The following is a 27,953-nucleotide window of genomic DNA, read 5'->3' as shown; positions in this document are numbered from 1 at the left end:
ACTTACCCGCCGACCTTTCTGGATCCGGTCGTTCCTCGAGGTTGCAGGGTGGCGCAAACGAACGATGAAGCTCTGCATCCGCGTGAACGAGCTCACTGAAAGAACGACACCTGGTTCGGAAGGGAAAATCCAGTTATTCCAAATGACAAGTACAAGCGGCTGTGAAAAGGGGGAGAAAAGCGGGACCAGGGGGTGGAATTAAAAGCAGTAGAAATCAGCCACAAACCCAGGTCCCCTTGATGGTGGGAAGAAAAAGACAGCTCCCTCTCCTCTCCAGGGTGGAATAATAAAATCACAACGCAAATAAACTGGCCAGAGAGGCCTTCGCTGACAGATGGGCGCCATATAAATCACATAAATCAATAACCAAATAAATAAATAAATCACACACACACTCACACACACAGACAAGCACACAGAAATACAGACATGCATGCACGCATACTTACATACATACATAAAAAATAAATAAAAGAAACAACCATGAAGAACTTCAAATAATTTCATGCAGTGAAAAGTGAGGGAGACGACTGCAAGGCCGCAACGCAATCGCGACGCAAACAAACGGGCCAGAGAGGCCTTGGCTGCCAGATGGGTGCTATATAAATCGCAGAACAAGCAAACAAACAAACAAACAAGCACATGCATCAATAAATACATGCGTGCATACTTACATACATAAAAAATAAATAAAAGAAACAACCATGAAACACTTCAAATATTTTAATGCAGTGAAAAGTGAGGGAGACGAGTACAAGGCCGAGTCCCGCCCTGAATTTCCTATGGGGTTTGGAGGCAGAGGGAGGGAGCGAAATCCACCCAGACCCCCTTTAATCCTTTCCTTAAGGGCCAGCCTCGTGGGGAGGAGACCAACTGTAACTCTGCCCATGCCCCAAAACTTGAAAAATCCCGAAGACCGCCTTTCCCACCTTGGATCAGATTCATCTCCTGAAGGACTACAAAGCCCATCATGGGGTGGGGGAGAAGGGTCCCAGCAGTCACCCCACCCTCCCCCACGGGCCTCCTTACCCAGCCGCCGTCCCCGGTCGGAGCGGGGCAGCGTCCAGCGCAGGCCGGGTCTGCCACCGGCCTTGCAGCCGGAACAGCCTCTGGGTGCCGCGGGGGCAGGCCGGACAAATAATGGGGAGACACGGTGGGGAAGGAAAAGCGTGACGCACCGGCCTTTAGCGTCCCAGCGTCACCATGGCAACGGGACAGGAAGGGGCGGGCCCGGAGGACCTGCTCTCCGAGTACAAAGGGCTAGAAGGTCCCCATGGCGACTTGCAGGAAGAGGCGGGCCCTGAGGACCTGCCCTCTGATTTCAGAAGGCTAGAACGGCTCTGGGGCAACTGCCAGGAAGAGGCGGGACCAGAGGACCTGCCCTGTGAGTTCTGAAGGCTAGAACGTCAGCATGAAAGGCCCTCTGAGTCCAAGCGTGCTAGACGGTGCCTCTACTCCCTTGGCCGGCCACTTCTCGGCTCCCTCTGCTGGCAGCCTCATGCCGGAGGACCCTAGCCATTTCAACCCCCCCCCAGGCTTCCCGGCTGGGGGAATTAAAAGCCCGGCTCCTAAACAGCTCCTGCTCCATGGGGGGGGCATATCCTGAGAGGGACCTAGGAGGAGGAGGAGGAGGAGGAGGAGGAGGAGGAGGAGGTGGAGGAAGAAAAGGAAGGGCGCCTCGCTCTCCCAGGGACTGGGGAGGAGGAAACCTCCTCGTGTCTTTTTTTCCTGGTCCGTCTCCCAACGTTCAAGAGGACGACTGCAATTCAATGAACTTTCGGTGCTTGTCTATTTCACCTGCTTTTTATTAGTAACCCCCCTCCCCTTTTCTCCTTTATCAGCCACTTGTAAAGGTGGTTTTAGATATCTGTAATTTCTCATTTGAACTAAGCGTCCTTTCTTTAAATTAAAATATTTGTGTGCCTTAGTAAGATTACTGCATGAAACGGTAATAAATAAATATAGTTATAAATGATTATTATTGTTGCAGTTATTGTTATTGTTCTTCTTATTATTATTATTGCTTTTTGCCCTACTGTCCACGCTGTAACAGGTGGCAATTTATTTCTTTATTTCTTTATTCTATTTATACCCCGCCTATCTGGTCATTTCGACAACTCTAGGCGGCTGTTTAATTGGTACACTGTTTAATCAGAAAGCTACCAGATGTCTGCGCCTGGATCTTCTTTACCGTTGTCCACGCCCCGTAGCTGTGGGTCTTTATGATGGCAATTTTAATTGTATTTTAATCGTGTTTGAATTGTATTTTAATCATTTTATATTTTATTGTATTGAATTTTAATTGTTGTAAGCCGCCCAGAGACCTTTGGGTAGAGTGGGAGGCATATAAATTAAATAAATAAATAAATAAATAAATAAATAAACAAACAAATAAATAAATAAATAAATAAAATAAGAGAAGAAACTCATGGTCCCAAAGCCGTTTCCTGAAGTCTAAAAAGTAACACTCGCGCTCACACAAAAGAGAATGCAGGTGGGGGGAATGAGAATTTTCAGCTTTTATTGGCAACCCTTTTGCATATTCACCATTACCCATTACCCATGCAAGTTCAGATGTAAAACCGGCCGGCGATGAACGTACTTTAAAGAAGACACTTTACTAGGATATTAAGAAACAGATGATTCCAATCCCCCTCCCCACCCTGCCTTGGTGGGCCCTTTCACTGTATTTTTTGAGATTTAGAGAAGGGAGTGGGATCCTATAGTGCCACGACCGAGAGCGTAAGGGGGTCTGCGTCTCTTACAGATGGGCTGAGACTCATGGGAAGAATGCAGGGAAATGTGGGTGCGTTTGTTTTAAAGAACCCTAATAATAGATGACAGACTCCTCTGAAGCACTGCCGCCTGAGCTCTTCGAATAAATACAGCAAAGGCAGAAAGCTGTCTGCTGGCAGCCTCAACAGGGAAAAAGAAAAGGCCTCCTCTGCCTGCCAGATCACGGCGTAGGGCGAGAGGGTCCTCCAACCTTCCTTCGGCCCTGCTCCCTCCCCCCGTGCGCGCTGGAGGAGACAAGAACAACAAAAGCCAGAAGAAGAGTAATAATAAAATAATAACTTACATGAAACACAAAGAAGACGGTCACGGCACTCGGCCCCGAACTGCACTTTCTCTCGTCCTTGGCGGGAAAGAAGGGGAGATGGAAGTCCTCAGGAATCTCCACCTCGGCACTCGAACCCGAGCTGGGAGGGAGACTGGAGACAGCTCGCCATGTCCTGCAGGCGTAAAGGGACGAGAGACATACGCACCTGTACACACATCTGCCTTAATCCTTTTTTGTTTTGGACCGGCCATCCTAACGGCACGTTTGAAAACTGCAACTCTGTGCATGCCCAGGGGCGTTAAAATTACCCAGAGCGGTTTTTTAAATCGTTATTTCACACCTTTCTTCTCTGTTAACAACTACAAGGGCCGTCACGGGGCAGAGGGGCTCGTGACAGACCCGCATGGTATGCCTACCATCCCGCCGGCCCCCTGCACACTTACCCGCCGACCTTTCTGGATCCGGTCGTTCCTCGAGGTTGCAGGGTGGCGCAAACGAACGATGAAGCTCTGCATCCGCGTGAACGAGCTCACTGAAAGAACGACACCTGGTTCGGAAGGGAAAATCCAGTTATTCCAAATGACAAGTACAAGCGGCTGTGAAAAGGGGGAGAAAAGCGGGACCAGGGGGTGGAATTAAAAGCAGTAGAAATCAGCCACAAACCCAGGTCCCCTTGATGGTGGGAAGAAAAAGACAGCTCCCTCTCCTCTCCAGGGTGGAATAATAAAATCACAACGCAAATAAACTGGCCAGAGAGGCCTTCGCTGACAGATGGGCGCCATATAAATCACATAAATCAATAACCAAATAAATAAATAAATCACACACACACTCACACACACAGACAAGCACACATAAATACAGACATGCATGCACGCATACTTACATACATACATAAAAAATAAATAAAAGAAACAACCATGAAGAACTTCAAATAATTTCATGCAGTGAAAAGTGAGGGAGACGACTGCAAGGCCGCAACGCAATCGCGACGCAAACAAACGGGCCAGAGAGGCCTTGGCTGCCAGATGGGTGCTATATAAATCGCAGAACAAGCAAACAAACAAACAAACAAGCACATGCATCAATAAATACATGCGTGCATACTTACATACATAAAAAATAAATAAAAGAAACAACCATGAAACACTTCAAATATTTTAATGCAGTGAAAAGTGAGGGAGACGAGTACAAGGCCGAGTCCCGCCCTGAATTTCCTATGGGGTTTGGAGGCAGAGGGAGGGAGCGAAATCCACCCAGACCCCCTTTAATCCTTTCCTTAAGGGCCAGCCTCGTGGGGAGGAGACCAACTGTAACTCTGCCCATGCCCCAAAACTTGAAAAATCCCGAAGACCGCCTTTCCCACCTTGGATCAGATTCATCTCCTGAAGGACTACAAAGCCCATCATGGGGTGGGGGAGAAGGGTCCCAGCAGTCACCCCACCCTCCCCCACGGGCCTCCTTACCCAGCCGCCGTCCCCGGTCGGAGCGGGGCAGCGTCCAGCGCAGGCCGGGTCTGCCACCGGCCTTGCAGCCGGAACAGCCTCTGGGTGCCGCGGGGGCAGGCCGGACAAATAATGGGGAGACACGGTGGGGAAGGAAAAGCGTGACGCACCGGCCTTTAGCGTCCCAGCGTCGCCATGGCAACGGGACAGGAAGGGGCGGGCCCGGAGGACCTGCTCTCCGAGTACAAAGGGCTAGAAGGTCCCCATGGCGACTTGCAGGAAGAGGCGGGCCCTGAGGACCTGCCCTCTGATTTCCATTGGCTGGGAGCGGCTCCATGGCGACGCAACAGGAAGAGGCGGGCCCGGAGGACCTGCCCTCTGATTTCAGAAGGCTAGAACGGCTCTGGGGCAACTGCCAGGAAGAGGCGGGACCAGAGGACCTGCCCTGTGAGTTCTGAAGGCTAGAACGTCAGCATGAAAGGCCCTCTGAGTCCAAGCGTGCTAGACGGTGCCTCTACTCCCTTGGCCGGCCACTTCTCGGCTCCCTCTGCTGGCAGCCTCATGCCGGAGGACCCTAGCCATTTCAACCCCCCCCCCCCCCCAGGCTTCCCGGCTGGGGGAATGAAAAGCGCGGCTCCTAAACGGCTCCTGCTCCATGGGGGGGGCATATCCTGAGAGGGACCTAGGAGGAGGAGGAGGAGGTGGAGGAAGAAAAGGAAGGGCGCCTCGCTCTCCCAGGGACTGGGGAGGAGGAAACCTCCTCGTGTCTTTTTTTCCTGGTTCGTCTCCCAACGTTCACGAGGACGACTGCAATTCAATGGACGTTCGGTGCTTGTCTATTTCACCTGCTTTTTATTAGTAACTCCCCTCCCCTTTTCTCCTTTATCAGCCACTTGTAAAGGTGGTTTTAGATATCTGTAATTTCTCATTTGAACTAAGTGTCCTTTCTTTAAATTAAAATATTTGTGTGCCTTAACAAGATTACTGCATGAAACGGGAATTAAATATAGTTATAAATGTTTATTATTGTTGTAGTTATTGTTATTGTTCTTTTTATTATTATTATTGCTTTTTGCCCTACTGTCCACGCTGTAACAGGTGGCAATTTATTTCTTTATTTCTTTATTCTATTTATACCCCGCCTATCTGGTCATTTCGGCCACTCTAGGTGGCTGTTTAATTGGTATACTGTTTAATTGGAAAGCTACCAGATGTCTACCGTTGTCCATGTCCCGAAGCTGTGGGTCTTCATGATGGCAATTTTAATTGTATTTTAATCGTATTTTAATTGTATTTTAATTGTATTTTAATCATTTTATATTTTATTGTATTGAATTTTAATTGTGGTAAGCCACCCAGAGACCTTTGGGTAGAGTGGGCGGCATATAAATTAAATAAATAAATAAATAAATAAATAAATAAATAAATAAATAAATAAATAAATAAATAAATACATACATACATACATACATACATACATAAATAAATAAATAAATAAATAAATAAATAAATAAATAAATAAATAAATAAAAATAAGAGAATTAACTCATGGTCCCAAAGCCGTTTCCTGAAGTCTAAAAAGTAACACATGCGCTCACACAAAAGAGAATGCAGGTTGGGGGGGAATGAGAATTTTCGGGTTTTATTGGCAACTCCTTTGCACATTCACCATTACCCATTACCTATGCAAGTTCAGATGTAAAACCGGCTGGCGTTGAATGTACTTTAAAGAACACACTTTACTAGGATATTAAGAAACAGATGAATTTTATTTTTTTATTTATTCAATTTGAATCTCATTCCTCCGGTGAAATCCGTTGTGGGAAATCCAGTCATTTATCTTTCTAAATCAGCCTACCCTGGCGATGCTTGTAGGCCCGTGATCGTCTCAGTTCCTGCAGTCGGGTGCAGCAAGTCCAACCGCCACGCAGGCATGAGAGGAACAGAAGGAGAGCCTGGGGTCCGCACAGACATTATCTGACAGGTCCACTGAAGGCACTCTGCATGTTCTGGTCCTCAGACTGAGGCTGCCCAGAGTGACCTCGCCTTGGCCGTACAGCAGATGTGGGCTGGAAAAACAAGATGGCAACGTTAGAGACTATGGTAGCAAACCGGTAGGAAAGGGGGAGGATGGCCCGCGCGATACATGGGCTCGTTTAACAAAGCCCTGGCCTTGAGGCGTTGGGGAAAGGGGAGCAGGGCGGTTTGCTACTCTGCAAGCTTGCCAGGAGCTGGGAGACGGGTCTCCTGAGGCAATCCCCTCACCCGGGTCCACAAACGGGTGGCCTCGGATAGGAGAGGGGCTGCTTAACATGCTTTCTTTGTCTGCACCCCCCTGCCGAGCACACATGATTCCAATCGCCCTCCCCACCCTGCCTTGGTGGGCATTTTTCATGGTATTTTTTTGAGATGGAGAGAAGGGGATGGGATCCTGTAGTGCCACGACCAAGAGCGTAAGGGGGTCTCCGTCTCTTGCAGATGGGCTGAGACTCATGGGAAGAATGCAGGAAAACGTGGGTGTGTTTGTTTTAAAGAACACTAGTAATGGATGACATACTCCTCTGAAGCACTGCCGCCTAAGCTCTTCGAATAAATACAGCAAAGGCAGAAAGCTGTCTGCTGGCAGCCTGAACAGGGATAAAGAAAAGGTCTCCTCTGCCTGCCAGATCACGGCGTAGGGCGAGAGGGTCCCCCAACCTTCCTTCGGCCCCACTGCGACTGTACATTTCCTCTCCTTCCTGCTCCCTCCCCTGTGAACGCTGGAGGAGACAAGAATAAAAGCCAGAAGAGGAGTAATAATAAAATAATAACTTATATGAAACACAAAGAACACGGTCACGGCACTCAGCCCCGAACTGCACTTTCTCTTGTCCTTGGCGGGAAAGAAGGGGAGATGGAAGTCCTCAGGAATCTCCACCTCGGGACTCGAACCCGAGCTGGGAGGGAGACTGGAGACAGCTCGCCATGTCCTGCAGGCGTAAAGGGACGAGAGACATATGCACCTCTACACACATCTGCCTTAATCCTTTTTTGTTTTGGACCGGCCATCCTAACGGCAAGTTTGAAAACTGCAACTCTGTGCATGCCCAGGGGCATTAAAATTACCCAGAGCGGTTTTTTAAATCGTTATTTCACACCTTTCTTCTCTGTTAACAACTACAAGGGTCGTCACAGGCCAGAGGGGCTCGTGACAGACCCACATGGTGAGCCCACCCCCCCGTCGGCCCCCTGCGCCCTTACCCGCCGACCTTTCTGGATCCGGTCGTTCCTCGAGTTTGCAGGTGGCGCAAACGAACGATGAAGCTCTGCATCCGCGTGAACGAGTTCATTGAAAGAACGACACCTGGTTCGGAAGGGAAAATCCAGTTATTCCAAATGACAAGTACAAGCGGATGTGAAAAGGGGGAGAAAAGCGGGACCGGGGGGTGGAATTAAAAGCAGTAGAAATCAGCCACAAACCCAGGTCCCCTTGATGGTGGGAAGAAAAAGACAGCTCCCTCTCCTCTCCAGGGTAGAATAAAAAAATCACAACGCAAATAAACTGGCCAGAGAGGCCTTCGCTGACAGATGGGCGCCATATAAATCACATAAATCAATAACTAACTAACTAACTAACTAACTAACTAACTAACTAACTAACTAACTAACTAACTAACTAACTAACTAACACACACAAAAGCACACATAAATACATACATGCATGCAGACATACTTAACTTACATACATACATAAAAAATAAATAAAAGAAACAACCATGAAGAACTTCAAATCATTTAATGCAGTGAAACGTGTGGGAGACGACTACAAGGCTGAGTCCCGGCGTGCATTTCCTATGGGGTTTGGAGGCAGAGAGAGGGAGGGAGGGAGGGAAATCCAGCCAGACCCCCTTTAATCCTTTCCTTAAGGGCCAGCCTCATGGGGAGGATACATACTGTAGCTCAGCACATGCCCAGAGACTTGAAAAATCCCGAGCACTGCCTTTCCTACCTTGGATCAGATTCCTGTCCTAAAGGACTACAAAGCCCATGGTGGGGTGGGGGAGAAGGGTCCCAGCAGTCACCCCACCCTCCCCCACGGTCCTCCTTACCCAGCCGCCGTCCCCGGGCGTCCAAGCGTTCTGTGCAGGCCAGGGTCTCCCAACGGCGGGCAAACGGAACAGATTCTGGGTGCTGCAGGGGCAGGTGGGGCAAAAATTGGGGAGACACGGCAGGGAAGAAAAAGCCCGCTCCACCGGCCTTTAGCATCCTGTCATCGCCATGGAAACTGAACAGGAAGAGGCGGGCCCAGGGGACCTGCTCTCCGAGTGTAAAGGGCTAGAAGGTCCCCATGGCGACTTACAGGAAGAGGCATGCCCGGAGGACCTGCCCTCTGAGTTCCAAAGGGTAGATGGTCAGTATGAAAGACCCTCTGAGTCCAAGCGTGCTAGACAGTTCCTCTTCTCGCCTGCCCGGCCAGTTCTCCGCTCCGTCTGCTGGGCATCCTCAGGCCGGAGGACCCTAACCATTTCACACACACCCCCACAGCTTCTGAAATTTCTTTTTGCACGTCAGGAAGACAAACAACTGGGCAGCGGCAGAAGAACATCAACAGTATCGCACTCCCACCCCCATCCCGTTGGTACATGAAGAAGTCTTGAGTGTAGAAGAGAAAAATTGGGAAGCCGAGGAGTGTCACTTTGGGCGGAAGCGGTCCAGTGGGGCGACTTCACCCTTTAGCCAACCGGAAACTGTCCCTCGGGCCACCGGAGCTCCCCCCTTCCGCTTCCGGGAGCTGCGGCCTCCGCCCCCAACCCCCCCTTCCCTCCCCTACCGGAAGTGCCTGTTGCGCGAGCCGGCGCGCGGAGGTCCGCCATGGTTGTGGATGGTGTTTAGTCTTATACTCGTGTCCGACTCTTCCGCCATGGTGGGCCCGGCTTTTCCCGTCCCGGGGGCACCAGGCGCCGGGGGCTCCCTGGAGAATGCCAACCCGCTCATCTACCGGCGTCAGGGCGAGCGGCCCATCACGGCGCGCGAGGAGGACGGCGACCTGCCCGACGCCATCGACGCCCGGGAGATCTTCGATATCCTCCCCAGCCCATCGCCGCGCCGCCTCTGCTCCCTCCCGGTGCCTCGGCTGGCCCTCCGTCCGTCCGTCCCTCCCTCCGTCCCGTCAGGGGCGGGCCCCCCAGAAAGCGGAAGGGGTGTGTGGGGGGGGGGAAATGGGCGGAGGGGGACGTCCTTTAGGTGCTCCCCCATTCCCTCCCCGGAACCCTCTGCCGGGGGTCCCCCTCCGAAGTCAAGGAAGAGGCCGGTAGCTCCCGCGCCCGGGCTGAGCCGGTGCCGGAGGGCCAGACTCCTCGCCCGCGCCCCCTTCGGCCCTCTTGTCGAGGCGCCCCCGGGATACTTCCCTTCCGCCTTCTTGGCGGGGGGGGGGGGGGACTCGTCGGTCTTTGCTACCGGTGGTGCCTCTGGGCGCTGGGCCCTTGACCAACCGGGCTGGGCTTGTGGAGCTGAAATGCAAAGCCTGGGTCCCAAGGAGGAGGAGGGGGGCGGGTGTGCGTCTTCCTCTGGGGACCACCGGCCACTGGGAAAACGACATTCCTTCCCTGCTCCGGCCGGTTGCTTGGCCTCTTGGCCTTCAGAGCGGTGTGTGCTTTGCTGATTGCTGGTGAGAGTTTCCTTGACTTCCTACATCTGATCCGGTCAATCAATGACCCAGAGCACCCCTTAACGTTGGAAGAGCTGAATGTAGTGGAGCAGGTCAGAGTTAAGGTAAGCCTTCAGGGCCTGTCCTCTGCCTCATCCAAACACCCTGGAAGGAGGTGAAGGAGCTCCTTAGGGGGCAACCGCCTGTGTCAGCAGACTGGCACACTCGGCAGAAGCCCTGGCCGATGGTGGGAGCGGCCACTTCCATGACTTTTGCTGTATCACTGCCTGATTCTTTAGCCCTGCTTCTGGAACCAATGACTCTGACAGCGACATATTTATTGACTTGTTACACTTACACTTTGAAAAGCAATGAGTCCGACAGCTCTTTTTGTCCAGCCTAAGCTTTCATAGGCTTTAGTCCAGATGGAGCTTGTTAGCAGGGATGTTGGCAAGTCTTTGGGTCTGAGTCCCTGTTAAAAACCTGCTCCCCCCCCCCCACGAAAACGGGAAGAGGTGGGTGGGTGGTTTCCAAGTTGCGAGTCTAGTCTGAGTTGTTTAAAAAAACAAACCCTGAGTCAAGTCCGAGCGGAGTCACTGATGCGACTTAAGTCCATCTTGACTACAAGGCCCGCGGGCTCAAGTCCCTGCTTGTCCCTGCTTGCTAGTCTTCAAGGTGTTAGTAGGCTCATTCTTGTTTTAGCTACGCAGCTACTCCCTTGGAAATGAATGTCCTGCTTTTCTTTAAGGGCTGTCCTCCCCACCACTCTGTGAGGCCTCAGGTCAGGTCCTAGGGCACTCACACAATCCTACAGCCAAGCAGGGGTTTCAGCCCACCTAGCCAACCCACCTCCTGAGAGTCATTGTCTGGAGCCACTTCCTCCTCAGAGAGAAAGAGAACAGGTGCCTTCCAGTGATACAGCCTGTCCTTATCTTCTGCCTGTGGTTCCATCTGCCTGCCAGAGGGCTGCTAGTGGGCTGTTCTGGTGGGTCAGCTAAGGAGGTTCCCACTGCTACAGGTCTTCCTATGGGTGGAGGTGAGTGGGGACCAGCTGTGATAGCCCAAAGCATCATTTCCATGTTCAGCTTCCAATGTGATGCCTTGCAAGGACAGCTTCCCCTCTCTTCTTCCCACCATCTGCCTGGCTGCATTAGCAGAGACAGTTCTGAGTGACCTTGCCAGGACCAGCTGGCCAAGCTGGTTGTGTTTGTCTCTGATTGTCAAGGTCATGTCTAGAGGGAGGACTTTTGAGGAGATAAGTTGTAAGTTTGTAGGTGCAAAGTGAGTAAGGGGGGAATGCTGTTTTCCTACTTAGAACGGAGTATGCTCTTCTGAAATCATAAGCAAGACCCTCATCAACACATCTCTTATTTGGTGGTGGTGGTGCCTTCCACAGGTCAATGATACTGAAAGCACTGTCTCGGTGGAATTCACTCCGACGATTCCTCACTGCAGCATGGCAACACTCATTGGCCTTTCAATCAAGGTGAAGTTGATCAGATCCCTCCCTGAAAGATTTAAGGTGAGTGCAGGAAACAAAAGAACATCCTTTAGATCTCAGCCTTGGAAGACAGGATTGCTACCTCCACCTTAGAGGGGTACCACAGAAACTGGCATTCCAGCAAGATGCCAGAAGCCATCTTGGGCTTGATATTTTTTAAGCACTAAAAGGCATTCAGAAACAGATGGGAGCAGGATGAGGCAGGGTAGAGGTAGAGGCAACCAGAAATCCAGAAGAGTGAGCTACCTTGCCAGGAAGGGTCTCCAGCCATCCCAGACCTTCCTTCACTCCATAGAGAGATTGTCTCTGGGAGGCAGCAGTTGCAGCTTTGTGTGCAGCTCAGCCTTCCTTATCTGCTTCCCATCCTGCTTAATTTTGCTCTGGAGGCTGACTTGCCCAGGGTGCAGCTTTCTCTGCTTGACCTGTGACTCTTGCGGCAGCTTTTGCTTCCCACTTGTTTCTACAGCTTTTCTTCTTACATCATCAGGAACTTGGGCCTTGAATTTCACATGAAAAGCTCCCCTCATGGAGACTGCATATGGCATTGTTTGCTGTTGATGTATGCATCCGTTGATTAGTTTTCTGTCTTGTGTCTGGCAGGCAGGTTTAAATTGACAAAATTACCAGTGTGTTTCAAAAACCAGAAAGCTCCAGGGTGTAGGCCTTTTAGTACGTGTGCTAAGTTACAGTTGATTAGGCTTTCACAGTCATGAAATTACGGCCGAAAAAGACCCACATACAGGTATTTGTTTTTGCTTGCAAAAGTCTTCTTGCTGTTCAGCTAGATGGGTAGAGAAGAGGATAGGAAGATGTGGTTCCCTCCCATCTTTGATTTTTGGCCAAAACTGCAGGGGCAGGAGAGGGGAGCCTGGCAGCATTGGTCATGCCCTCTGGCAACCACGGGATATGTCTTTGCAGTCTGAGGGGCAGAGGAGCCAGGAGCTGCTTTAAAAGTCATAGGAAGGGGATGGCAAGGCCAACAGGAGATAGTGTGGCCGCCTCCCTCCCTCGTTGCCTCACACGGCCTTCTTCCCTCCATTGCCCCAGTAAAACTCAGCTGCCTCAGTTGCCTAGGAAACTCTTCCAGGCTACATTTCCAAAAGAAACCCTAGGAAGGAAGCACGGCAGGTGATGGAAGGCAGCTACAGGCAAGGAAAAGAATTTCTAAGGGTGGAGGGTTATCATCCCCCTCAGTGACATGTTATTCTTGTTGCTATATAGCCAGAGCTCTATGGCATGTGACTGTGTTGAGTCCTTGTCCCTCTACTTGTTGTCTGCTATTACTCCATGAATGCAGTGTTCCAAATACAGGAGTAAAACTTGGTCAGTTATGTGGACTGCCACCAAAGCAGAAGTTTTGATTTCAGTTTGTGACAGGTTGCTAGAATTGTTCACTGACAGGATTGTCTCAGGTGCTACAACTACAACTAAGAAGTTGGCATGGGGTGTGTATGTCAATTTTTAAAAGGCTCCCCAAGAGACATAGAATGGGAGGAAGAGAGAATTTTGCTAGCCAAGAGTAGAAACCCATCTCTCCAGTTGTTCCCACCCAGCTGACACAGTGACTTCATCTCTCTCTTCTCTTTTGTCCAGGTGGATGTCCACATCACACAGGGAACCCATGCCTCAGAGCATGCAGGTGAGCTTGAATTCCCTAGGAAATGAACCTCAGAACAAAGCTACCTTTCTCTACAGATTTGCCCCTGGCTGTCCTCCTGGAAGCTCAGGACCTCTGTGCCCTTAAGAAGGAGGCCTGAAACGACTCTCGATTCACACACATATCCACCCTGCTGCTTCTCAGTGGAGCCATGGCATACCAACAACCTCATCATAGCTCACAGATGTCTTTTGGGAGGTTTAAGAGAACAGGTGAACCAGACCAGGGGGGTTCCACTACTGAAAGAGGACAGCCAACTGTTGATTGTCTTCTGCATAGATAGTGGGGCGAGACATAGAGAGAGCAGCAGTCCAGGAAGCAGATTCAGGTTGCAGGGGCTTCCTTGGCTTTTGGTGACCCAAATTCACTTATAAATTGGATCACAGGCTCCACCCGCATCCCCACCAGCACTTTACCGCAGGGGTCTCCAAACTTTTCAGCATGAGGGCCACATCATATATTTTACACATTTTTGAGGGCTGAAGGAACACACACACGCACGGGCTGAAGAGAATGATCCTGAGCCTGTGGCATTCGCCGAGCTGGATAACAGGGTAAGGCGGTCTGGATGTGGCCCGCGGACCATAGTTGGAAGACCCCTGCTTTACCACTATAAAGTACTCATTCTTTCAAAACTGGGAACTGTTTGGATCCCCTTCCAGGTTTTTTCTTTCTTTCCAGTTTTGACATTCTTAATGGCTTTTATGGCCCCTGGAGGACCACAGGTTGGTGTGGAGAGAAAAGTATACATGGAATCTGTCGAGACTTGTTAACCAGGTGCAGAGCCAGTGGGGAAACATGGGTGGTGTCACTTCTTTGGGATTGTGTGGCGTCCCCTCCCTTTTCTGATTGACTGTGACTCTTATTTGTCTGTAAGCATTAAGGTTTCTTACTGAGCTATGAAACTGACAGCTTGTAGGCATGGTTTGAAAGTTGGGAATTTCCATCCAACCAGCAAAAGAATAACCCTCACACTACAGGTTTTACTAAGAAAACAGGTGTGATGGTGTGACTTTGCCCCTGGTGTTCAGTAGAAAGGAGCACAAATCACACTTCTGAAGCCTGCTTAGACTGTGTGATGTGCTGGAACTGTGAGCCTTTGCCAGAGGATGCCTCTTGCAGAGAAAGCACAACCCACATTCCTTTCCTGGTCTGAAGTGTTCAGAGATTGCCGGTTGCTTCAGAAAGTGTGGAGGGAGACTGGGACCAGCAGTTCTGGGCTGTGTTGTGGCGCAATCCTAAAGCTGTGAAGGTAAAAGCGTTTATGGCTCTGTGAAGTGAGAGGCTGGCAGATGTTGATGATGATCTCTTCTATGGGACTGTTTCCCACAGTAAACAAGCAACTGGCTGACAAGGAGAGAGTGGCTGCCGCCCTGGAAAACACCCACCTGTTGGAAGTAGTGAATCAGTGCTTGTCTGGACGACCGTGAGTGGAGCGGAGCGGAAGACGTCTCCAGGCAGGGCTGAAGTCCAGGTCCACCTACGTGGCATCCGCTGTCAGCGGTTCATGTTTGTAGCAGAGTTTTGCTTTTGTTTTTCTGAATAAAGGGATTTTAATTTTCTGTACTTAGGGAGTGTCTGAGAAGTTTGTATCCAAGGCAAATGTGAATTTGTAAGAGCATTGTGAAAACTGCACCCTCTATAGCTGCATCATTAAACTTCTTCTCCCAAACTCCCATGCATGTGTGCACAAGTGGAGAAGCACACGCATGCACAGAGAGGCTCCAGCCCTTCATGCTTGGCTTGCAAATGGCACTGGTGGCCTTAGCTTTTTTTTTTTTACTACAGGATTGCATCACACACTCAGAGGTTAATAGAAGCAGCCAGGTTTAAGAAGCCAGAAATGTCCATAGGAACTTTGGCTGTATTTTCCTGCAGTCAGCAAATACAGGATCAGCTAACAATGGCAAAACAGGAGCTATAACAGCTTGTTTCCCAAAAGTGGATCATCACTCTTTGCTAAGTTCCTGCCATGGAAACAAAATTCATATAACCTGGGAATGACTGGGAGTTCACAACTCTGTTCTTTCTCTTTCCTTTTCAGCTATTTTTTCAGGCAGTATCTTTGTCCAGAAGCCAACTCGGTACTCCTTCAGTTTGTTTGCAGCCTTTTGCGTTACATCGATTTCCAGATACTGCTCATCCCCGTTGTATAGGGGCCAGTTCACTAGCCCTTCGCCATTCGGGTTTCTAGAAAGAGTGAAATAGAAAAAAGGCTAATCCATTTGCTGTTAAATCTCTGGTGCCAAGGAAAACTACTATAAGGAAAAGATAGAATAGGAATACTTGGAGGTAACGAAGGGCCGTAGGGGTCACGCTCTGTCCCCAGTCTCACCGTTCCCAAGACAAACAGGTCAGTCAAGCAGGTCTTGCTCTTGCCATCTGCCCTCTTTCCTCATGTTTTAGTAAGGAGGCCTCCCCAAAGCCCAGTCCGTCATGGCCAAGGAGTCGGCTACACCAGGAACCCCTGTGAAGAGGCCCGGAAAGAGCCCCGGCTCATCGCCCTCCTGGCTCTGCTGGGCTGCAGCTCCATCCTGCCCGGCCCCTGACTTCTTCCCTTGAGGGCCATACAAAGTGGTCCTGCTGAGAGTTTTCCTGAAGTGGCTGCTCATCAGGGTGGAGCAGGGCACGGACGAGAGAGAGGGCGGTGGACCTCTGCTGGTGCTGCAGTTCCAGGTACTCTGATTAGCATATATACCTTTTATTTTATTTTAATCTACCAGTATGTTTCATCCATGGCAGCATTTGTGCAGTAAGCCTTGGTCTGAGAAAGCACTATAGAGCAAGTGTTGCAATTCTGGACTTGGAGTCCAAATATCTGCTTGGTCACCAACCTTGTATGTTTTCCTTAGGCCAGTCAGGACCTTTCAGCCAAGCCTATTTCGAAGGGGCCCTGCCTAGATCAGTGCTGGGAGAGGAACCACGTAAAGCTGCCACATACATTGCTGGTGCATATAAGTAAATGAATAATAACATTTTGTTGTGCTTATAGGGACGTGGTGGTGCTGTGGGCTAAACCGCAGAAGCCTTTATGTGCTGCAGGGTCAGAAGACCAGCAGTCGTAAGATTGAATCCACGCGACGGAGTGAGCTCCCGTTGCTTTGTCCCAGCTCCTTGCCAACCTAGCAATTCGAAAGCATGTAAAAATGTGAGTAGATAAATAGGGACCACCTCCGTGGGAAGGTAAAACGGCGCTCCCTATTCACGCTGGCCATGTGACAACGGAAACTGTCTTTGGACAAGCGCTGGCTCAACGGCTTGGAAACAGGGATGAGCACTGCCCCCTAGAGCTGGTTGGACACGGCTGGACTAAAAAAGATGTCAAGGGGTACCTAGAGGCTTCTACTGATACTGTTATCAGACCGCATTCGTCCTTTTCCCTCTATGGCGGCCTATGGCCAAAAAAAAAGCCTTACAGATGTGCAGCACACAAAGCGCCGAGGAGATGCAGGCTGCTCTGCTGGCCAGACCTGGAAGGGAAGGCAGGCAGGCGCAAAGGGTCCTTCCTCCCAAGGCAGGCACGGCCTGGGAAGCAGGCACACTGCTTTGCACTCAGGCAGAAGGAGGTCAGCCAAGGGGGCTCCATTTTGTCTGCAGTGGGTTTTGGCCGTGGGTCTAAGAAAGGAGGGTCCCGCCTCAAGCAGGTGCCTTCCTGCCTTAAGCCCACCCCCTTCTGAAGAGGACTTGGGAGCCTGAGAGGTGCCTTGGGCCAGCCATCTGGTGCAAGACTCCAGCGTTGCTGCTGATCTCCACCCCCAGGAGCAAAATAGTGTGGTCGTTTGTGGCATGCATTCCAGCCCATGAGCTTTAGTTTATAGACCTATAAAGAGCACCAGCAATTTCTTGGAGAGAACGGAGAGAAATTCTCTTCTGCAACTCAGCTAGAAAGCCTCCAGTAGCGGCCTTAACCCTAATCCTCTGTTGTGGTTGCGTGAGCTGGGGATGCATCCCTTGTAGATGAAGTCTCCCCATGGGATGCCACCGTGCCGCAGAAACTGTTGGCTTTTAACAGCTTTTCCTATGTATAAATAAAAAAACCATGTTTCCTGACTCACCCGTTACGAGCAAAATTAGCCCAGTACTTCATAACTGTTTTGCTCAGCTTTTTCTCCTCTTCAGTACCTTCACCTATAAGCAAGACACAACATTACAACATCAGCAAAAGCTACAGCTATTAGGCTAATGGTTTCCAGTGTACAAAATCATGAAATACAGTCCCTTCATAATAAAACCACAACAAGGTTCCACTAAGAAACTATACAGAATGTCTCGCAAAGGTATGCTAACTTGGATAAATGTTCTATTTTTAATAGAGAGATACCTGGAGCCCTGCCTAACTCAAGTCTGGAGTCTGGGGGTTGTGGGAGGAGAAGGGAGGACCCTGGAGCAGAAGGGAAAGAGTATTTCCCCCCCCCCCCGATCCCACGTCTATCAAGCTGCCAGAAACTGAGCTTGAGACTTTGGGAGTGGCAGGACTTTCACCATCCAGTGCTCCCTAGGCGGCAGCACGAGGGTAAAAACATCTGAATGTTGTGTTGGCAAGCAAGGGCATCAAGCATCATGACATTGGCAAAGGAAGGTCCTGAAGGCATGAATTCCTTACCCTGGAAAGGGAGAGGTTAGTCCTTAGGCTTAGAGTCAAAGAGGACTCTGGAAATCCCTGGAAATCTTGCAAGCCCGCCCGCCCGCCCGCCCTAAGTGGCTTGGGCTCAGTGGCTTCTTTCAACAGCCACCTTCTGATTCTGAAATTGACATGATGGGAGTGTGAGGCTATCAGCCCAGCTGGGGAGACCCATCTTGACATCTCTTCTCTGCTACAAAACTCATGGGGCTAGTTCACACTGGCATATTAAAAAGTCTGTGTGCTGCGGGCACCCTCCAGGAGGTTCAGGTTGTTTTGAAATTTTGACAGGCTCTTTGCTTTCGAATGACGTTGTTGAACTGTCCCAAACCGTTCTTAACGTATAGCCACCTTATGAATGAATGACTTCCAGAAGGCCCTGCCATGTCACAGCCCTACGCAGGTCCTGCAAACTCGAGACTGTGGCTTCCTTTGTTGAACCACTCTGCCTCGTGTTCTTTCTCCCTCTTTTCCTGCTGCCTTCATCTTTCCCTTGGAGCCAAAATGTTATTAATTCCTAAAATGTTTTTTTAAAGCTTGACAAACTTACCTGCCAAGAAGGGCCTGCCAAGGACAAAGCCAATTTCATCACCGTGATCTGCAGAAACAAAGTCTGGCTTGAGGCCAGCATGTGCGCTCGGACGGTGATGGAATTCATAGAAGTAGACTGGGTAGCCGGCATCTGAAAAGACAGTCAGGTTAGGCCACCGTTAGCCCTTCTGGAGGCAGCCCAGAACAAAGTGCTTTGGCAAAAGGGTTTTGTGAGCCTAGGTGAGGGGGAACTTAGGTGTGACAAGAACACCTGAGGGGCAGGACAGAGAAGGGTTGCCTTCAGGAGTATTTCCAATGGCAGTATGAACTAACAAGGCCTCTGTGCGCCTAGGGCAGGCGCCCACTCTGTTTGTCCCCTCTGGAGAAATGGCGTGGTGGTGGTGGTGGTGGGATGGGGGAGTGGAGAGCTTCTACGGCTTCCCAAGCCAAGGAGACTAGCCGTGGTGTTGAGAGTAAGAAGTGGGTGGGACACCCTTTAAAGCAGGAGCCCCCAACCCTTTTGGGGCAAGGTCTCCACAGCTGATTACCCAGTGCCTAAAGATGGCTATGTCTTAAATCAAAAAACCTGCTGATTTAGATCAAAAGTAAACATTCAGCGGTCAATGAGGAAATGTTAACTTGAATGCAATCCATTGTGGAACCATATTCTACTGCAAAATCCTTTTATCTGGCTACACGTGCTTACCTAATGAGTGTGATTTTTGTGGCTGTTTTCTGTTAGGCAAGGCGTTAATGTCCAAGTCAAGGTTTGTGACAGACACCTTTAAAACATCTGAGGGAAAATACCTTGTGGATGGTAGCAGTAAATAAGCAGGATGGAGGGCCAGAGAGGAAGAGCTTGGGGCCGACACACAGCCCAATGGCTGCAGGTTGGGGACCCCTGCTTGAAAGCAAAGCCTCTCCCAAAGGTTTTTTATTTCCATAAATCTGAGGAGTGGCGCACAGGGAGCAGGGGAGAACCCCAGAGAGGCTCCTCCAGCCAGGGTATTTATTTCATTTTCCAGGGGAAAGGGTGTTGCAATGTATGTGGCAGCTTCTGCCTGATCTCCTCAGCGCTCCACTCTCCCTCCCTCCCTCCTCGCTGTGAGCATCCAAGGAGGTTGCTCTGTAGCCTCCAGGGTGCTGCATGTGGAGGCTTTGCAGCACTCAGGGCAATCACCCAAGAGTTTTCTTTTCCTTTTGCTGGTTTTTATATGCAAAAATTAAAATAAATACTTTTTTTTAAAAGTCCAAGAGCTGCAGTTGGCCACTCCTAGCCAAGAGTCTGATTCAGGAGAAGGTGGGAAACCCAAGAAACCTCTCTCCTGCCCGCCCCCCCCCCCCAACATGCTACCACCAGTTTTCCCTTTAAACGTATTGCCGGATGAAGGAGATTGGCCAGGCACTGGTGCTCTGGCGTCCCACTGTATGGATAAGGAAGGACAGGAAGGAGTGAGCAGGGAGCAGCCGGAACAGCCTCTGGGCCTATGGACACCCTGGGCGTATGAAGGGCGGCCTGCAATCAGCTGCAGCCGCAACTCACCTCGGTGGGCTCTTGCTGTCAACACGCTTGGAACCACAAACGTCACATCCCCCAATAATTCCAGAAGGTGGTCCCTGAGTTGTTGAGGGTCCTCAGTGTCTTTCAGATATTCATCGGCAATGAGGTGTGCGTGTTTTGGAGCAACACCCTGCAAGGTGCAAAGACAGAAAGCGCTTTAGCTGTAGTGCTTAAAAATCCTTTTATAGGTATATTTTAAACAGAAAAAAAATAATGTATGCAGACCGGTCAACGAACGGGGCATGCTTCCAGCAAGCAAGGAAGGGGATGTATGTCCTGCAGATTCAGTCCTCAATATCAGTGCTTGATGTCGTGACTCCCATAATTTCCTCCCAGCTTGCATTGTGAGATGCAAGTACCTCCACTAATGCTCGGTGCCCTTATGCTCCAGAGAAGCAGGAAAGATCGGCACCTCTTCTGATTGTGGACAAAGATCTTGCTCACCTTGCTCTCTCCCTCTGCTGAACAATGTTCAGAACTACAAAATCTGAATTTGGCTGGGTCCATGATAAAATCCCTGATGGCTAGCTTGCGGTAGACAAATTAAAACACATTGAGGAAAAGAGCCATTGTCTTACCGTGAATTGGCCTGAGCTACGGAGCACTTGGTTTGCTGTCCCCTTGTCAAGGCCCTCAGTGAAATTCGGAAACTGCAGCATCTGCAGATGAAGCACAGCTGTAAATTCTGCATAGTGTGGGGCACCAAAAAGCCAGCAGGCCAAGCATGTATGGTTAAAGCAGCAAGAGAAACGTCTTACCGTAGGAATGATCCATCCAAATTCATGGTTATTGAAACCTATGATATATGGAACATTGTTGAAGCTTTTCTCTGCTAGCAGGGCCTCAGGACTTTTTGGATAAAATGCACCATCAATTGCTGTAGGGAAAAACACAGTGTGCTGGAGAGGGAGGGAGGGAGGGAGGGAGGGAGGGGAAGGCCAAAACCTCTGAAGGCATTTGGGCACAATGCCATCATATGGCAAGCAAAATAGGTGCAGAAGGAAACACAAAATGCTGCTCCTGAGAACAAAGGAGCAAACACTACAATGGTGTGAAGACATTAAGGACTTTGGACAGATTAAATACTGAAATTTGTCTGGACTTTCTATGTAGATCTGCCAGAGCCTGAGAAGATTAACTTTTACTCTCCTAGAAACAGTTTGATTCACACCTCCCATCTATCTCCTAACTCTGCAAGTAATGGGCCAGTTCAAAGAGGAGTCTTAGATGAAGAGAACTTCCAAAAGTCAGACATTTAACACTTAAACTCTATTCTTTGTTTATTTGTGTGTGTGTGTGTGCGTGTGTGTGTGTGTGTGCGTGTGTGTGTGTGTGTGTGTGTGTGTGTGTGTGAGAGAGAGAGAGAGAGAGAGAGAGAGAGAGAGAGAGAGAGAGAGAGAGAGAGAGAGAAAGTGGTCATCAAGTGGCTGTATCCATGAATTAAGAAACTGGCATATTTCCTTGCCTGGGGTTATGCGGGGAACAGGTCAGGAAAGCTGGCTTTTGTTGAATTTCGTATCAGAATGTCCCTTTGTTCTGCAGAGTGATCAAAGCGGATTAAGGGCTATTACAAGATGGTTCATCAATGTTAGAGAATTGGGAAAAATGATTTCAGTGCCTCACTCAGGATCCTTTGAGAGGCTTATTTGCAGGTAAATGTTTTCCCCTCCCTTACTCAGTGTGAAATCTGCATTTCTGCCTAAAGCATAGTAATGACATGATAACTCTAAAGGCCTTTATTGGAACCAGTTCTACTGCCAGCTTCTTTCCCTTTGTCAGAATTCCCGTTACATACCTTTGCCAACCTTTCTGGGTGTGCATCGAAGATGGCATTTAGGACAGCAACACCACTTTGAGAGATGGCTTTATGGAACAAGCCCTTTGACACTGGCGACAAGACCTACACAAGGAGAGAGCAAGTGGCAATGTCAGGATGACTTTCCCCCCCTTGAACCCATTGCCAGAATGTGATGTTCCTCAGCAGTATTTTGGGTGTCCTCCATGAGATGATCTGAAAGGACAGACAAGGTACCCTGAGGAATATCACAACCCACCTCTTTTTTACATACCCCCATCATGGGCTATACCTAGAGGATCAACTACCAGGCACAGTCTGGACAAGAGCCAATGGCCTTGATTTCAGCTGCCCAAATGATTTTGGTGTTGCCCATTATTGGGCAAAAATTATCTGATATATTTATTAATTGTATTGTGATGTTTCTGACATGTACCAAAAAAGGATCATGGACATACATGGGCAGAAACACTGCAACCTCCTGCGGACTCTCCAAATAAAGTCACAGATCCTGGATCTCCTCCAAAGAATGCAATGTTCTCCTGGATCCACTGGAGAGCTGCCACTTGGTCCAGGAATCCCCAGTTTCCATGTGAATGTTCATCACCAGTACTGGAAAGAACAAGAGATAAATAAAATGTAGGTCCAGGAAGGGTGAGAGATTGGGAAGCGGAAGGTTGAACACACAAAAGGATGGCCACATTGCATCTTTTAAAAAACATGCTGGAAGGAATGACCTGACAAACGAGGAACCTTCATTTGTTCAAATGCATGTCATCAAAAGTAAGCCAGTTCACACGCTCTGCCCATCTGATGAATATTATGCTCCTGTTGGACATGTTGGCATGACTGCCCTGTGCATGGGTAGGATGAACATGGAAAAGCCCCTCCCAAGAAATGACAGTCTCTGGATGAATGATCCAAGAACTAACCACATGGTGTGGACCACGATGCTTTGAGTTTCACCTGGATGTAGCCTATTTCCTATGTTAGGTCCAAGGATGGACATGAGACAGTTTTGGCAGTGAAAACTGTCCAGAATGCAATGCAAGCTCAGAACACACTCAGACATGCACCTGCACGCATGCACGCACGCACACACGCAGAGACCACCTCCACCAAGAAAGCAAGGAGAAGCCAAGCCACTGGCCGGGGCTTCTTCTTCTGGGCGTGCCACTCCAAAGGCCCCCACTCCTGAGGGGGCAGGAAAGGGAGGGGGGTGCCTGAGCTGGGAAGAAAGGGGCCCCCCATCTCTGCCCTGCCAGCCCTTTTCTGGCTTGCACCTCAGCCGCTGATGCTCCCACAAGAGGGGAAGGGCCGTTCACAAACTGGTTTATGAATGTGCAATCCTTGCTTTTCGGTTTTCTATCCACCTGGACTTCCCAAGCAACATAGGCAGGAAATAAAAACTGGTTTTTAAAAAATAGATGGAAAACATGGTTTAAAACAAATTCCAAAAGCCTTTAAGGAACTTATCCACCAGAACATGTCTGGGCCACAGGCAGCTTAGAAGGCAATCTGTGAAGGCAGCTGCCAGTCCTCACTCTTTGATTTGGTCAGATGCAGAAAATTATAGAATGACAGGACTGTGGGGTTGAAGGACACCCCCCCTCCCTGGGTCATCTAGGCCAGTTCCCCTTCCAATGCACAAAATCCGCAGCCAATCTGGCATCAGTTTGAAAATATCCAGTTAAGTGGAAGCTTCCTAGTCTCTCCCACACGGATACCCTGGGACACTGCCAGTCAAAAACTCAAGCCCATCTCCGCCCCAGTCTCTAGGAGGGGGCTTCACAAGGAAGCCAGCAGGTCAAGCGGTCTGGTCTCTGGGACGGAACTCAGGCCGTCTTTTCCTTCCTGCCTAACTAACTCCTGCTTTTGGATCAGTTTTTAAGTGGCTTGAGGGAAACCCCTTACCTGTAAAAACCAAGAATACCCAGCCGGTACTGGATGGCCACCACCACCACATTTTCATAAGCGGCTAATGCTGAGCCATCGTATGTGGAGGCTGCGCCCAGCAGGAGCCCTCCTCCATGGATCCAGACCATCACCTAAAACCAAAGAAGAAAGTTCCCTGCTGTGCCAGGTGTGGAACTCCTCTTTTCCTCCTGCAGCTGCACTGACTCGAGGAAAATTAACACCTGCAGGCTGTGGAGGGGGTGTCAGTAATCTAAAGCAAGAAATTGCAGAAATTTGACTCTGGGAACAGTTTTCTAGCTCATGTGAACCAAAAACAAACAAACAAAAAACAAAACCAAGTTACCTAACCAGAAGGTTGACATCTGAGAATGTCTGACAAAGGAACATTGCAGCAAGTTTCCAGAACTCTGAAAGGATGCCAGTGGGGCGGGGGGGAGGATATGGGGAGCTCCTGAAGAGAGAGACCTGACAGGACAGCAAATGATTCTTTATATTTGAAGTCTTCTATAAAAATGTGGCTTAGCTAGGTAGAAGTTCCCTTTAAAAAGTATTATATATATTGTATAAAAATCTGTAATAAAATATATTAAAAATATTATATACATATATAATTTCTTATAATTTCTTGTCTGTCTGTCTGTCTGTCTGTCTGTCTGTCTATCTATCTAATCTATCTATCTAAGCAATAAATAAATGTCTAAGCCCTATTCTGAGCAGCAATGATAAAAAGTGCGATTGCCATCCAAAACTCAAGTAGAGATCAAAAGGAGCATTCCTTTCCAAGGGAAAGTCAAGCAGCCCTCCTCTGATATGTAAAAGAACAAGCCAAATGTCTCCCAAGATGGCCAGGAAGCAACCAAAGGGCAATTAAGACAGTTGAATGGAAAAGAAACCAAATGAATTAGGGATTAGATTAAAGAAACCATTCCAGACCTGTGCTTTCAGCCTTTTAAACCCTTTACACTTTGAAGTGTGGAATTAAAGGATTTAGGAGTGAACCTTTAAGATGATTCTTAGCAGAAAGAGAGGAAAAAGGAGTCAGAGTGAAAAGAGCTGGGCAGTTAGAGATTAGCTGGAAAGGGCTCTTAGCTCTGCTTGGAGGTAACTTTAGAGGTGGAACACAGAGAGGTGAGCTGAGCTGTCCTGGGGCTGTTGCGACACCAGTGCTGATTAAGAAGAGGTGGAGGAATTTGACCCCACAGCAGAATAGTATTTTCTTATGCCTCTTCCTTTTGCCAAAGTTCAAAGTCCGTTCTCAGTTTTGTTAGTATTCACAGCCTGTTTTTTGCTTGCAATGTTCATAGCCTGTTACCCATTTTTTTGCAAAGTCTGTTCTTCGTTTTGCATAATCTTATCTTTTATTTCCCAATAGACTGTTCTGTGATTTTGTAACTGTTTCCATAACCTTGCAAACTTTTTATTTCCCAACTTTCAGCCAAGCATAACCTTTAATTTGTTTATATTATTTATTGTTATTATTTCTTCTTAAACTTTTAAAAGACCTTTGGCTTGCTTTTGGGGAACCCAGGTCATCTAAGTCTCTTGGTTAGCCAATTGGCCATGACTGAGCATGTCAAGAGTTCACTTTATTCTCTTGTCTGAGGGGGTGGAGGCAGCTCTACCCAAAATTTCGACCTTTCCTCTGGAGCTCAGTGGGTGAAGTTAAGTCCTAGCAGCTTCTCGGGGTTTTTTTCGTCACCTTGAGGGAAAGCACTGGGTTCTGAAACGTCCACTGGAAAAGGGCTCAGAGAATGGCCCCACGGCAGCTCCCTTCTCAAAAGCTGCCACAGAAGGGCCCAATAGAAAACAGAGGGCATTACAATCACTGAGCTGTAAGGAGTCAAGATGCCGTGGCAATAAGTCTGCTTACCGGTAACCTCACTTTGCTGTCTGAACGGGTGGGTGTGTAGATGTTCAGGTACAAACAATCCTCAGAATTCCTTAAGGAGACTTTTTCTTCTTCGTTGGTGAAAGCATCAGATAGCCTTTGTGCTACCCCTGGATCCTGCAAACACCTTAACACAAAGCAGAACAGACCAAAACCAGATTCATGCAACCTAAATCGTAGCACCAGCAAGGGGTGGAAGGGACAGCCCTCCTCCTGCCTTTTGGCCTCCTTCTTCCTTGCTCTGCCAATCTATTGCAGTGAATTGTTAGGCTGGTTCATTGTAACATGATTGCCATCCATCCGCTGGATGGGAAAAAGGGCTCCAGCCTAGCTTTGGTCACTGGGACCTGGATAGAGAAGATGGGATGGGGGGGGGAGGGGGACCCGAGCCAGCTTTTCTCCAGACGAGTTTTTGCTGAAACTCTCGCCATGTAGACAGGAGGGCTGGCAGGCAGGCATTCTCACAAGGAGACCCATCTGCCCTAGCTCTAGTTTCACACCTCTGTGGTGAGCTTTGAGAGCAGAGAGAGAGAGAACGTGTGGGCTGCCGGTGCGCCGCCCGTCCTGTCACTCTGCAGTCTCCCTGCCGAGACTGGCCAAAAGGGACCTATTTGGGGTGCTGGGAAATCCCAGGATTATGGGCTGCCCTGCTTCCACATTCAGGCTCACAAAGGACTCCCCCCTCCTCCCCCCCCTTCGTCCCAGGGAACGCAAACATTCCCCCTGATGGCAAGTGGGAGGCCGAAGCTGGGGAGCCTGCGGTCGGTCGGTCGGTCGGTCGGTCCTCCCTCGGCGGCGGCGCTCAGAGAAGCAGCCCAGAAAAGTGAGGGTTTGGGTCAACTCTCCTCACGACGACCTCATTGCCGGCGGCAGCAGCAGCAGCAGCAGAAGGAGACAGACCCCTCGGGGGTGACCCAGTCTCTGCCGGCAACTTACATCGGTGGGTAGGAGGTGGCGCTTCTGAGCTCACGCCAGGGCTCCGCCGGCTGTGGAGGGGAAAAGCGCAGCGGTCCGACGGGTGCTTTTGCGTAAGGAACTCCGAGGAAAACATCGACCCTCCGTTCGGCACCAGGGACGTTGACCTGCCGGCCTCGGAGTCTCCCAAGGGCCGTCAGCACTTCAGGAGGAGCCGCAGGTTGGCCTGTGCAGTGGACGGGGAAGGAGAGCAACTTGTCCAAGAGAGGCAGCCTTGACATTTGGGTGGGTGTGGGGGGGGGCACGGCTTCGAGGAGGCCAGGGGGCAGGTGGGGTGCCAGGGGCAGCTCTGGACTTCGCGTCTCTTGAATGAAGAGGGATGCCCTGGTTAGAGCCACGCAGCACGAAGGCCCACCAGGCTCTCCCGCCACGGGGAGGCATAGTATCCGATAGGAAGGCTAGCAGACCGGAAGGCTCGCAAGGTCGGGAAGTACATGATGGACCGACAGCTGACTGGAAGGACTAGGGAATGCCCGGGCTTGGGAGGAAGAAGACTTTCCCCAGGGGGCCACCACCAGCACCCGGACGGGGCCGCCTGCTCCCGGGCCCCGCACCCCCAGCCCCTCGCAGAATGACTGCCTGACACGCCCTTCGGGGCAGCCAAGGGGGGGCCCGAGCCCTGTGGCAACTCCCCTCCCCCCCCCCCGGCGGCTCAGGGGCATCTTCGGCGCCGCTCGGGTCCTTTCAGCGCTGCCCTGTCCCCACGCCGGTTTACCTTCCGCGGCCAAAGCGGGTCCCCGCCAGGAGGCCGAGGCGACCAGGGCGAGCAGCAGCAGGAGAGGCGGCTTGCTCATGGCGGGGCGGCGGGCCCGGGCGAAGAAGGGCTTCCGAAAAGGGGCGGCGGGTCAGGCGCTCCGGAGCTCAGAGGGAGCAGCCGAGCTCTGCTCGGTCCGACGCAGGGATCCCGAGCACACGCGGGAACTGGGGGCCTCGCCTCGGGGCGGACCCACCTCCTTTGGCAACAGCTTGGCCCGGGAAAAGGTCCGGGCGGAGGAGAAAGGGCAGCAGGTGCAAAGAGGAGGCATGCTGATGAACAAACCTCAGAACCAGCAAAGCTATAGATTTGCAGGCTCATGCCTCGGAGTGTGCAAAAGGTTTTGGCCGTCTCCCTGTCTCCTCCCCCCCCCCCCCAGAACTCAGTGAAGGGATCAAGAAGCCCAGTCCAAGAAGCCGAAGACAGCTGTTACGGCCGTGTTCCAAGAGACTGGGGCCGTCGTCCTTCATTGCTCTTCTTCACCACTGGTTGGGGGACACTTGGAAAAAGAGCGCCCAGCTTCTCAGCAGCGCCGTTTCTCTTCCTCCTGCTCCCTGATCCACTGATCCCTGAAAGGGCTTGTAACCTGAAAACACTTCGTCCCCATGCAGCTCCGCAAGG

The 27,953-nt window shown here is 50.2% G+C and overlaps 4 protein-coding genes across 8 annotated transcripts; 1 reads left to right on the top strand and 3 right to left on the bottom strand.

Annotated features, from left to right (window-relative positions):
• Nucleotides 1-2: 2 nt before the first annotated feature.
• LOC144584384 (uncharacterized) lies at nucleotides 3-5,111 on the bottom strand. 2 transcript variants are annotated; one of them, XR_013538593.1, is made up of 4 exons: nucleotides 4,528-5,109; nucleotides 3,505-3,608; nucleotides 3,080-3,233; nucleotides 3-110 (listed from the first exon to the last, which is right to left on the bottom strand). XR_013538593.1 is itself a non-coding variant. In XM_078380428.1 (3 exons), exons 1-3 carry the CDS (start codon nucleotides 4,841-4,843, stop codon nucleotides 3,168-3,170), a joined length of 486 nt encoding a protein of 161 aa, XP_078236554.1. In that variant the 5' UTR covers nucleotides 4,844-5,111; the 3' UTR covers nucleotides 2,505-3,167. The 2 variants fall into 2 exon arrangements, 1 of the variants encoding a protein (XP_078236554.1); XM_078380428.1 differs by lacking the exon at nucleotides 3-110 and having other exon boundaries at nucleotides 2,505-3,233; nucleotides 4,528-5,111.
• A 1,145-nt stretch (nucleotides 5,112-6,256) lies between these two features.
• On the bottom strand, nucleotides 6,257-9,040 carry LOC140702201 (uncharacterized). 4 transcript variants are annotated; one of them, XM_078380425.1, is made up of 5 exons: nucleotides 8,869-9,040; nucleotides 8,595-8,799; nucleotides 7,747-7,849; nucleotides 7,318-7,475; nucleotides 6,257-6,575 (listed from the first exon to the last, which is right to left on the bottom strand). In XM_078380425.1, exons 2-5 carry the CDS (start codon nucleotides 8,749-8,751, stop codon nucleotides 6,523-6,525), a joined length of 471 nt encoding a protein of 156 aa, XP_078236551.1. In that variant the 5' UTR covers nucleotides 8,752-8,799; nucleotides 8,869-9,040; the 3' UTR covers nucleotides 6,257-6,522. The 4 variants fall into 4 exon arrangements, with proteins under 4 accessions (XP_078236551.1, XP_078236550.1, XP_078236549.1 ...); XM_078380424.1 differs by lacking the exon at nucleotides 7,318-7,475 and adding an exon at nucleotides 7,064-7,265; XM_078380423.1 differs by lacking the exon at nucleotides 7,318-7,475 and having other exon boundaries at nucleotides 6,257-7,265.
• Nucleotides 9,041-9,268: 228 nt separating this feature from the next.
• Nucleotides 9,269-14,856, top strand: CIAO2B (cytosolic iron-sulfur assembly component 2B). Its single transcript, XM_072980747.2, has 5 exons — nucleotides 9,269-9,568; nucleotides 10,180-10,257; nucleotides 11,529-11,654; nucleotides 13,227-13,272; nucleotides 14,623-14,856. Exons 1-5 carry the CDS (start codon nucleotides 9,368-9,370, stop codon nucleotides 14,718-14,720), a joined length of 549 nt encoding a protein of 182 aa, XP_072836848.2. The 5' UTR covers nucleotides 9,269-9,367; the 3' UTR covers nucleotides 14,721-14,856.
• A 280-nt stretch (nucleotides 14,857-15,136) lies between these two features.
• LOC110081268 (fatty acyl-CoA hydrolase precursor, medium chain) lies at nucleotides 15,137-27,503 on the bottom strand. Its single transcript, XM_078380554.1, has 13 exons — nucleotides 27,294-27,503; nucleotides 26,540-26,744; nucleotides 25,586-25,730; nucleotides 23,713-23,846; nucleotides 22,257-22,410; nucleotides 21,738-21,903; nucleotides 21,175-21,194; nucleotides 20,762-20,950; nucleotides 20,582-20,662; nucleotides 19,986-20,133; nucleotides 18,462-18,593; nucleotides 17,346-17,418; nucleotides 15,137-15,480 (listed from the first exon to the last, which is right to left on the bottom strand). Exons 1-13 carry the CDS (start codon nucleotides 27,370-27,372, stop codon nucleotides 15,303-15,305), a joined length of 1,704 nt encoding a protein of 567 aa, XP_078236680.1. The 5' UTR covers nucleotides 27,373-27,503; the 3' UTR covers nucleotides 15,137-15,302.
• Between the last annotated feature and the right edge of the window lie 450 nt (nucleotides 27,504-27,953).

The sequence above is a fragment of the Pogona vitticeps genome, chromosome 10 (genome assembly GCF_051106095.1).
Source record: "Pogona vitticeps strain Pit_001003342236 chromosome 10, PviZW2.1, whole genome shotgun sequence".
Lineage (NCBI taxonomy): Eukaryota > Metazoa > Chordata > Lepidosauria > Squamata > Agamidae > Pogona > Pogona vitticeps.
The sequence above is the reverse complement of the archived record's forward strand: the minus strand, read 5'-3'. Positions and strand labels throughout refer to the sequence as shown.

Bases quoted from the DNA above. Each gene is read 5' to 3' on its own strand.
- LOC144584384 (XM_078380428.1), bottom strand. From the start codon at position 4,843: ATGGAGCCGCTCCCAGCCAATGGAAATCAGAGGGCAGGTCCTCAGGGC. The intron at 3,609-4,527 runs GTAAGGAGGCCC...CTTCCGAACCAG, and splicing joins CGACCGGGGACGGCGGCTGG to GTGTCGTTCTTTCAGTGAGC. The intron at 3,234-3,504 runs GTAAGTGTGCAG...TTACGCCTGCAG, and splicing joins GGATCCAGAAAGGTCGGCGG to GACATGGCGAGCTGTCTCCA.
- LOC140702201 (XM_078380423.1), bottom strand. From the start codon at position 8,751: ATGCTAAAGGCCGGTGGAGCGGGCTTTTTCTTCCCTGCCGTGTCTCCC. The intron at 7,850-8,594 runs GTAAGGAGGACC...CTTCCGAACCAG, and splicing joins CGCCCGGGGACGGCGGCTGG to GTGTCGTTCTTTCAATGAAC. The intron at 7,266-7,746 runs GTAAGGGCGCAG...TGTCTCCTCCAG, and splicing joins GGATCCAGAAAGGTCGGCGG to CGTTCACAGGGGAGGGAGCA.
- CIAO2B (XM_072980747.2), top strand. From the start codon at position 9,368: ATGGTGTTTAGTCTTATACTCGTGTCCGACTCTTCCGCCATGGTGGGC. The intron at 9,569-10,179 runs ATCCTCCCCAGC...GACTTCCTACAT, and splicing joins ACGCCCGGGAGATCTTCGAT to CTGATCCGGTCAATCAATGA. The intron at 11,655-13,226 runs GTGAGTGCAGGA...TCTTTTGTCCAG, and splicing joins CCCTCCCTGAAAGATTTAAG to GTGGATGTCCACATCACACA.
- LOC110081268 (XM_078380554.1), bottom strand. From the start codon at position 27,372: ATGAGCAAGCCGCCTCTCCTGCTGCTGCTCGCCCTGGTCGCCTCGGCC. The intron at 20,134-20,581 runs GTAAGACAATGG...TGCACCTTGCAG, and splicing joins GTAGCTCAGGCCAATTCACG to GGTGTTGCTCCAAAACACGC. The intron at 15,481-17,345 runs GTGAGTCAGGAA...CACTCTTTCTAG, and splicing joins GCTAATTTTGCTCGTAACGG to AAACCCGAATGGCGAAGGGC.